Genomic DNA, 9842 nt, shown 5'->3' on the forward strand with positions numbered 1-9842 from the left:
CACGGGAAAGGAGCGTATGTGTGGGCTTTAAAACTAGACGGACTTCAGTGTACAGTCCTGCTCTTGTTGTGGGGACCTAGGAACATTATTTGACCTCCCTGACCTTCTGTCTCCTTCTCTTTTTTAAAGATTTTAACTATCTATTTATCTATCTATTTATTTATGAGGGAGGAGAGAGAGATTACCTATGGTGGGAGCAGAGGGAGAAGCAGACTCTATGCTGAGCTGGGAGCCTGATGCAGGGCTTGGTCCCAGGATCCTGAGATCATCACCTGAGCCGAAGGCAGACGCTTAACAGACTGAGTGCCCCCAGGCACCCCTCTTTCCTCGTTTCTGTAATGCTGTAAACGTGTGAAGCAGTGGTGTGCAGTGTTACTAATCCACGTATGGTCAGCAGACTGCCGGAGGTGCAGGAGATGAATTAGATGCCACAAACTATTGACACTTTAATTGAGAGCCTTTATATTTCATATGTACTAGGAAAAATAAAAATCACCCTGAAGTATTCTTTTCATGGGCAGGAGTCCTTAGAACAATGCTAGCTTTATATCCTTACTAATGCTTATGGGGGAAATGGAGCAATTGAAGAAAAACATGTTAACAATGGTCCTAGGGGCATACCCTAGAGCAAATATTGAGAAGGCGGTCTGAGGATGAGTTTGCTTAACTCTGTAAAATTCAAGAAAGAAATGCTAATAATATAACTGAATGCATGACATGGCCGTAGACTGGCTCTTGTACTGGAAGGGGGGAAAAGTGCTATAAAGATACTACTGGATCCACTGAAAAATTAAAATCCAGCCTGAGTAGATAAAAGTATGTTACCAATGTTAAATTTACCAAAGTTGAACATTGCAGTTTGCTTCCGTAAGAGAATATCCATGTCCTTAGGAAATGCACACTGAGGCATTTTGGGATAAGGGAAAGGTATGTAACTTTTAAAGGATTCAGAGTGTATATATGTATATACATCTGTGTGTATGCATGTCTATGGAGATAGATGGGTATGGAGACAGAAAATTCATGATAAAGCAAGTGGGGCTAATAGGAGAATCTATGGGTTTAAGAAGTATTCTCTGTACTGTTTCTACTTTTGCAACTTATTTAAGTTTGAAGTTATTTCCAAATGCAAAATACAAAATGCTAGGCATGCTGGCCAAGTTCATGGGCCAGTGCCTGGCTGTGGGAGGCACCCAGCAAACCCTCTGATTCTCGCCCCTTCTCTCCTGCCCAGTGTGGAGACCGTGAATGATGGGCAGTTTCACAGTGTGGAGCTGGTGATGCTAAACCAGACCCTGAACCTGGTGGTGGATAAAGGAGCCCCCAAGAGCCTGGGAAAGCTCCAGAAGCAGCCGGCAGTAGGCATCAACAGCCCCCTCTACCTTGGAGGTAAGGCCCTTTTCCTCTCCCATCCCCATCACCTCCACCTCCCACCCACACTCTGTGCTTGGGCACCCACCCCGGCCTACTGACCGGGGTTCCCCTGATCTCACCATCCACTGCCAAAGCAGATCAGGAAAGGCTTCCTGGAGGTAGTGACAACCAAGCTGATTACCCTAAAGGGTAAATAGGCAGATCATGGCGAGGAGGAGAAGGAGAGAATATAGGCCCCTTCTGGGGAACTACAAGTGGTTCAGGAGACAAAGATGATGGGAATGGTGGGGAAAAGTGAAGGTGGAAAGGGGTGGAAGGGGATGGGAGGTCAAATCCAGGCCCTACTATCCACAGACTTCAGGTCACATTCCCTCTGCTCTGCCACCCACGTCAAACACTGTGGGGTCAGGTGACGTATGTAGTACAGGTTTGAGATGAAGGTCATACAAAGGCCAAAAAGGAAGTAGCCATCTTTCTGGCAGAGCCTGGACCTAAAATGCAGCCCAGGGCCTGTAATTCTCAAAGGGTTATGTGCAAAAGAAAAAAAAAGTCACCAGAGCAGCTTGTGCAACAAAGAGACTCCCAAGGCCTCCCTGCCGAGGAGACCCCTCTGGAAGGCTCAGGAATCTGTACTGTTCACAGCTGATCCAGGTGCCAGGAGCCCCAAAGAAAGCCTTCCATCAAGAGCAGTCCCAGAAGGGACACAGTTTCTCCCCCACTGGAGATCCCCAAAGTTCCACAGAGCAAGGCTGCTCCCCAAAACCCCTTATCTCCCAAACTCTAGCTCTCCCGCCCTATGTTCTGTGGGGCTGTGACAAGGGGCAGGGGAGGTCTGGTGGGGACATCAGAGGAATGGGATACACCCTCTGTCCCCTGCCTGGAGGGGGTGGTCCTCCTCTGTCCAGCAGGTGTGGCCCTGTGGCGAGCCAGACCTTCTATTTCTGAAGAAGTTTGAAATAAGGGTTTGGGGGGGTGGTTTCTATACTTAAAATGATGGCAGCAAATTCACGTTTTTTAAAGAGTTAAAATACAGGACAAAGGCTAGGAGCCCTCGTGTGGCTGTGGGCCCAGGCTTCGGTCCATTCCCTCCATCTGAACAGCAGATGCTCAGAGCTATGAGTGCTCAACTCTGAGCACCCTGAGCCCTCCTTCAGGCTCGGAGGGGCTGGTGGGCAGGGGAGGGTCTTCAGGCAGCTGTCCCGGCACCCCTCCCACAGGCATCCCCACCTCCACGGGCCTCTCGGCCCTGCGCCAGGGCACAGACCGGCCGCTGGGCGGCTTCCACGGCTGCATCCATGAGGTGCGCATCAACAACGAGCTGCAAGACTTCAAGGCCCTCCCGCCGCAGGCCCTGGGAGTGTCCCCAGGCTGCAAGTCCTGCACCGTGTGCAAGCATGGCCTGTGCCACTCTGTGGAGAAGGACAGCGTGGTGTGCGAGTGCCACCCGGGCTGGACCGGCCCGCTGTGCGACCAGGAAGTCCGGGACCCCTGTCTGGGCCACAGGTCAGTGCCCTGCGAGCCCGGGCTCCCCACACAGACTCAGTCCCTGCCTGTAGCCCTTCCCTACCCAAAAAGCGGCACTGAGGAAAGCTGGAAGGACTGTGGTCAGACGGTCCCCAGAACCCACGTCAGTGTGACTGCTCAAGCGGGCAAGAGCTCACACAGCCCACAGCAGGTCCCCCTTAGAGACCGTGCGTGAGGGCCTTGCTGAGAGCACCCATCTCCGTCAAGTGGAATGACGGTGAGTTTCAGCATCAGTTTCTCCATCTCAGAGATGTGGGTAAGACTATGTGCAGCATCAAAGCCGCAGAGGAGAGGGGATTGTAGAAGGTAAGAATGATGTCAGGTGTAAAGCACTTATCCCCTTGCCTGGCACCGCTGCGGGTGGGTGGGAGGTGCTGGGGGGAGGGGGTGTACACTAGTGATGTTGTTACCAATTAAGATGCCAGAGCAATTACAACATTTAGAGAACGCTTAGCTGCTTCAGAGCAAGTACCTGCTACTTGGAGAGGGGAGTTGGCAAGCCAGCCAGCCTCGTGGCCACAGCCGGCATCTGACATGGCGCGATCTGAGCCTCCAGCAGGTCGATGCTGCTGCTCAGCCCCTGAGCTAGCAGAGGGCAGACTATAGGACGGAGAAGACCTACAAGACCCGCTCTGAGCCTGGGCTTGGCTGTGGTGGACAGAGAAAACCTCTGCAGTGCTCTGCCTTCCCCTTTCTCATTCTGTCCTCTGCCAACAGCTGCAACCGCGGGAAATGTGTGCCAGCTGGGACCTCGTACGTGTGCCAGTGTGCAGAAGGCTATAGCGGGGCCACGTGTGATCACAAGAATGACTCCAACGCCTGCTCTGCCTTCAAGTGTCACCAGGGGCAATGCCATTTCTCCGATCGAGGGGAGCCCTTCTGCCTGTGCCAGCCTGGCTTTAGTGGGGAGCACTGCGAGCAAGGTGGGTTCACGGTGCACAGGGGAGGGGGACTGGAGGCGGCCACGGGAGGCAGAGCTAGACTGGACCCAGACTGCCAGCAGTCCAGTTCCCGCCCAGAGGCTGCGTGCTCTTGCACCTTCATCGTGAAAATGGGGGAACACCCTCCCTCTCAGAAGCAGTTGTCCACTGTGGTGTGTAACTAGCCCCACAACCCCGGGGATCCAAGCCCTCCTCCTTTGCCTCCTCCGTGACCGTGACCCATGGAGTTTGTTCATTTTAATGTTCATTTAATGTTTGTTCATTTCAAATAAGCTCAAAACAGGAAAATTAAAACTGAACTGTATTAAAATTCAAATCTACCTCCCCCAGGAGGGCTTTTTTTCCTGCATGAAAAAAAAGAAGTCTTCCTCCCTGGGCCCAGATTTCTAGGCAGACCCCTCGGTCTCTAAAGGACTCTCACATTTATACCTAGTTGTAATACTATTCTCAACCAAAACACAACAGGTTTTGAAATTTTTTATTAAGAAATATATTTTGAAATAATCTGAGATTTAACAGAAAACTTGTCAAAAAACAGCGTTCACACTCCTGTCACCAGATTCCCCAATGACCATATTGCCACATGGGCTCTCGCCCACCACCCCACATTGTACACACAGGCACTAATGTGTAATTTTTTTTTTTTAATTATGAGCTTGTTCCATCATGCTTACCAAAATTCATTAAAATGAATAGAACCCTTTCTCCTTCAGTCTCCCCTGAGGCTCATAACCTGTGAAGCAGTAGGAAGAACAGGGAAATGGGTCACTGCCTTCCAGACGAGGAGAGTGGCTCAGGGATGACCAGTGTCTTGACCAGGCTGCAGGGCTGGGGGTCTAAGCTCCTCCTTCTCCTCAGGGCCTTGCTTTAGGCCTCCTCCTAGTGTCCACACAGAGTTTGGCTGGGCGTGGAAGATTCAGGCTGCTATCGGGGCTCATTAACTCCTCATTCAGCTCCCCCCTCCACGGCAGGTCCCCCAGACACAGCCCTGGGCTACATCCACCACCTTGCCCTGGTCAGTTCTGTAGCCCCCATCTCAGTTTATCCTTACCACGCATTCACTTCGGGGAGGAGAGAATTAGTATCTCAACTCTATACCAGTGGGCACGGGGCGAAACTAGAGACTTCCTGGTTTGGGGCCAAGCCAGAAATCCCAGTATTTAATTGATCTTGTGGGGTTTTTAATGGGGACATTTAATTTGGTTTCTAAGTCTAGGTGGCACAATCAAAATCTGGGGCCAGGATTTAGCCCGTAGCCTACTACTTGGCCATATCTACTGTGGTGTCTGAATTGCTTGAAGGAAAGGACAGGGCCTGCTTTTGTCACCAGGAAATGCTCAGGCCTTAGTTGTAAATCTAGCAGCAAGGCAGGCACAGAAGAAGCACTCCGTATTTGTGCAACAGCTGCATGGGTTCATGGACAGGCAGGTGGAAGAACGCGTGAAGAAGTACAAAGGGTCTTCAGGCCACCAAGGTTCGCGGACAGCCGGCCCAGGAATGGCCCCCGGCCGGTCATCTGTACCACCCAGGCCCTGACCTTGCCTCTTCTGCCCTCTGCAGAGAACCCATGCCTGGGGGAGGTGGTCCGAGAGGTGATCCGCCGCCAGAAGGGCTATGCCTCATGTGCCACGGCCTCCAAAGTGCCCATCATGGAATGTCGTGGGGGCTGTGGGCCCCAGTGCTGTCAACCCACCCGCAGCAAGCGGCGGAAATACGTCTTCCAGTGCACCGACGGCTCCTCATTCGTCGAGGAGGTGGAGAGACACCTCGAGTGCGGCTGCCGCCCATGTTCCTAAGGCCGACTGCCCACCTGCCCCCCCACCACTCAGACTCCAGCTTCGTGGGGCTGGGACAGCCATGTGGGACCCCCTTGAGATTTGAGGTGAAGAAGTAGAAGCTGGAGAGAAAGCAGAAGAAGAGAATATTAAGTATATTGTAAAATAAACAAAAAATAGAACTTATTTTTATTATGGAAAGTGACTATTTTCATCTTTTATTATATAAATATCACACCGTCTGAGTATATGTACCATATAGTGAGTTATTTTTACCAAGTCCTGTGTATTTGTTGTGGTTTTTATAAACAGCTGTTAAAATTTTTAAGAAAAAAGACTAATAAAAATGTTTTAAAACAAAAGGATAAGAATAAAGAAGTGATAGCCTGTCGGAGAAGAAGGAAGGAAGTTTTTATGCTGATGAAACAGTATCGTGTCCGCAGAAACCAAGACCTGCTTACTGAGCTCAGGAAAAGGAATGATAAGAGGAAGAGAAGGAAAAGATTTTTCTTTGTTTCTTCTTACTTTTAATGACTCTCTTTTTCTTCCCTAAAAGCACCCAGCGTTTAAGTCCTGGTTGCCGAAGGCCGTCCTTCCAGGAAAAGCAGCTGTACCCTGGCCACCTCCGCCTCACAGCTGCTGCCCCCACCCCCACCTGCCCCAGGCCACCAGCAGGTTCTGAAACCTCCTGCAGACCCCTCTTCTCCCTCCTGGCTGGCCCTCCCTGCCACTACAGGGTTGTTGAAAACTCTGCCACAGGCTTCATCTGAGCCTGCTGTGCCAAATTTTAAAACACCGCCTCTTTCCCTGCCCCTCTCCAGGTGAGTCAATGGAAGGGGTCAATGACATCTCCTCAGGCCCCAACCACTGGCCCTTCCTTTGAAAGTTCTGAACCATCCTCTTCTCTCCAGCCCATTTCACATTGGAATGCAGGACTAGGGGAACAGGCAGCCAGGGCTAGGGGGATGAGGAAGGCCAGGAGCCCAGACTGCCCACAGCCCTGGTAGATGTCCAACTCTGGAAAGTGCTGGGAGAATCTGGCTATGGGACAAACAAGCCTCTGCCACCTGATCCTCCAGACCACCCTCATGAGCTGTCATCACAACGCCCTGCCCATCTGCAACACTTTCCAACACATATCGGTGCTGCACCTGTTTTCATCTGTGCCATGCCTGCTCTGTGCAATTCCTACTCCCATAAGAAGGGTAGAGCCATACGGCCCCATTTCACAGACAAACACGCCTCTCTCAAGCTCTGTATCTGGCCTGAAGCTATATATCTGATAAGTAGAAGAGCCAAACTCAAAGCTCTGGGTTCCTTCTCTAAATAGCATAACCATAAGAAAGTCACAGGTAGTTCATCAGACAAGCCCTACCAGGAAAAGAAAGTAGATGTTCTTTACTACTATTTTTCCTGCTTGTGTTCAAGTCTGGTTCTGTTCCCCTAGTATCCAGAAAGCTTCTAGACAGAGTTATAGATCAGGGAATGTGAGCAAAGGCAGCCCACCCAGTGGAGATTTGCCCCTGTCAGCTCCTTCAGACTAGTACAGGCGCTCAGGGTCTCAACTGCTCAGCCCAATGCCTTGTCTCTCACTCATCCCTCCTGCCCCTCGGGAGCCTCCCCTGCAGAAGTGTGAGGGAGGGCGATATGGAACTCAGAGGACCTTCCAGGATGGAGCTTCCCCAGAGGAGCCTAGTGGTTCTGTGAGGACCAACAGTGGGCCAAAGGGTCCAAGAATCAAGAGAGAGGCAGAAAAGGAAGACGGAAGAGCACAAGGCAAGTGGCAAACAAGGAGGGAAGGAGAAAAGGAAAGAAGGGATGGTGGGGGGACCACAGAAGGAAGAAAGGGACGACCAGGAGGAGGGGAAAGGAGGGAGAAATAAGATGGAGGAACTTCAGGCAAGGGTTCAAGCAGTCAGAGCCACGTATGGCAGGCTAGATCACAGGGACCCAGCAGGGTTTTTAAGCAGGGGACTAGTAAGACAAGGTCTGTTTTAGGAAGAGAATTGGTGGCCAAGATGAGACAGTCTTAGAAGAGGAGAGAGCACTCTGCCACCCAAAATGGCTCTGGGGGCTTCCCAGTTGTTCACTTGAGTTTGTTGTAGCTAAACAATGCTGATTTCCGGATAGGTCCCAAAAGTCTTTGCGGTAGCTCCAGAGTCCTGAAAGGGGTATACTGAGACCTCCCCAGTACGTTCCCCATCCCTCATGCCTTCAGTCCACCTCCCTCACACAGGTAAACCCTAGGCTTCTTCTACCACCAACACTCCCAGCTAGCCTCTCTCCATGTGACATGAGCCCACTCAGCCTGCCGTCTTGAGAGCCATGCCCCAGGGTCCCTGACTTTCTGGGAAGACTTAACAGGCTGCCAGCTTTCCCTCTGCCACCCCCAAGGAATCCAAGCCCTGCCTCTGCCAGCCATGCCCTGCACCTACTCCCGAGCCCAGCTGCAGTCAGCCAGGGTCTTAGTGGGGCTTGAGGGTAATTTTGAGACTTCCCCTCAATTTTGCAAGCCCTGACTTTATGAAATGCCTAATCCAAGATTAAGAAAATGTTCCCCAAAAGGAAGTTTCTCTAACAAATGCAGATTAAAATGTTCTTATTTCAACAGCTAAATTCTAGTCCCCCAGAGCAGGAAGAGGTCAGTCAGGTAACTTGCATGCTTAAAAGTATGGTTCGGTGTTTGCATGTGGGGACGGGCAAATGTGAAAGGGGGCTTGGGCTCTGTTTCCTCCTGAGCAGGATTCAGGGGAAGGAAGAATCCCTTTGACTCAACCAAGGGACCCTAAAATGGTTATGAGATGATGTATTTAAAAGCTCTTTGTAAAGTGTAAACTAAAAATCTTTCATGTAAGCTGTTACTGCTATGGTTGTTGCTGTGATTGACATGCCAACAGGCCCCATGGAGAAGATGGCTTTGCGTTTTCAATTTCAGAAGGGAACCAGAGTCTAATGCTTCAGAAAGAGGATAGGATAAGGGAAAGAGGGGCAAGGAAAGAGAGGGAGATTTCCTGGGGCCAGGGAAAGAGGAAATCCCCCTGAATGACCCTTAGGAACCTGGGAATGGCCAGGAGCGGGATGGAGCTAACCTCGCCTTCCACCAGATACAAAGCTACCATCAGATTGAGGCCTACGGCCAAGCAGCCCCCCACCACCTTTGCTGGGAGGAGAAGCCTCTAGCCTAAGTGAACCTGCCCCTCAAAACTCACAGGTATCAGAGCTCAAGGAATCCGTGGTGAGGGATAAACCTGAGAATCAGAGAAAGGGAGTGTCTAAACCAGAGACCAAGATCATCCAACAAATGACCACCTCAGGCAGGAACAGACCCAGGTGTCTACCCAGGCCGTCATTCTTCCTGCTGCTCCACTGTGAGCACAGGAAGAGTGAAGGTTGATACAGACCCTGTGATACCTTCTAGGTGGCCAGAAAAGTATCCTTCCCCAACACCAGATGGGTGATGGCTGGGAAGCTGGGGCAGTGCCTGGTTTGCGGGGCACTTATCCATATGTTCCAGTCTGGATTAGACGGTACCAAAGGAAACACTTGGGGAAAGTGGGTGAGAGACGCCCCCTAGCCAGAACAAGCAAAGGCAGAGTAGGGCGCTTGGCAAAGCTTATTTCTCTAATTCTACAATAGGTTCTAAGGGAAAAAAAACAAAACAAAACAAAACAAAACAAAAAAAAACTTTTAAGATGGTTTTTATAAAACAATGTTATAGTGCCACTTCACCATTATGGGATAAGTAATGTGCATTTTTTGATTCAACAGACTGTCATTATCTGATATCATTAAAATAAATGAATGAGTCACAGGAGAGCTGAGCTATGTGATGTTCTTATGAATACCATAAACTCAGCCCTTCTCCCTGGTCTGTGTTTTATTTTTATTCCTGACCTTCACTCCCTGGGGCAAAGATTACTACATTCATGGGGTTTGGACAAGTCTGGTGTGGAGTTAATGAAAACAATTGGTTTCCTGAAACATGAAGTGTGGAAAAAAGGATTCAGAGGTCTCTAGAGACATGGGGGAGAAGGCCCAACACATGGCTTGAGGACTGCAGGGTATGTGATTTGTATGGTCACAGACTGGGTGCCAAGGGGCACAGGGGAAGAAGCCACTCCAGGGCAGAGAACATTCAGTAAGATGTGGAAGAAGACTGGTCCTGGACACTCCAATGCCTAATTAAACCCCCTCTTTTATTCATTCCTTCCCAAGCATTTATTCAACA

At 50.4% G+C, this 9842-nt stretch overlaps 1 protein-coding gene across 1 annotated transcript in view; it reads left to right on the forward strand.

Moving 5' to 3' along the window:
• SLIT3 (slit guidance ligand 3) overlaps window positions 1–9428 on the forward strand; it is a 593355-nt gene extending 583927 nt beyond the window's left edge. Inside the window, exons 33-36 of the mRNA XM_044229780.1 lie at window positions 1235–1389; window positions 2592–2877; window positions 3616–3821; window positions 5400–9428. Coding sequence (XP_044085715.1) covers window positions 1235–1389; window positions 2592–2877; window positions 3616–3821; window positions 5400–5635 — 883 coding nt within the window. The 3' untranslated portion in view covers window positions 5636–9428. The remainder of the gene's footprint in view (window positions 1–1234; window positions 1390–2591; window positions 2878–3615; window positions 3822–5399) is intronic.
• The last annotated feature ends 414 nt before the right edge of the window (window positions 9429–9842 follow it).

Source organism: Neovison vison, chromosome 1 (genome assembly GCF_020171115.1).
Source record: "Neovison vison isolate M4711 chromosome 1, ASM_NN_V1, whole genome shotgun sequence".
NCBI lineage: Eukaryota > Metazoa > Chordata > Mammalia > Carnivora > Mustelidae > Neogale > Neogale vison.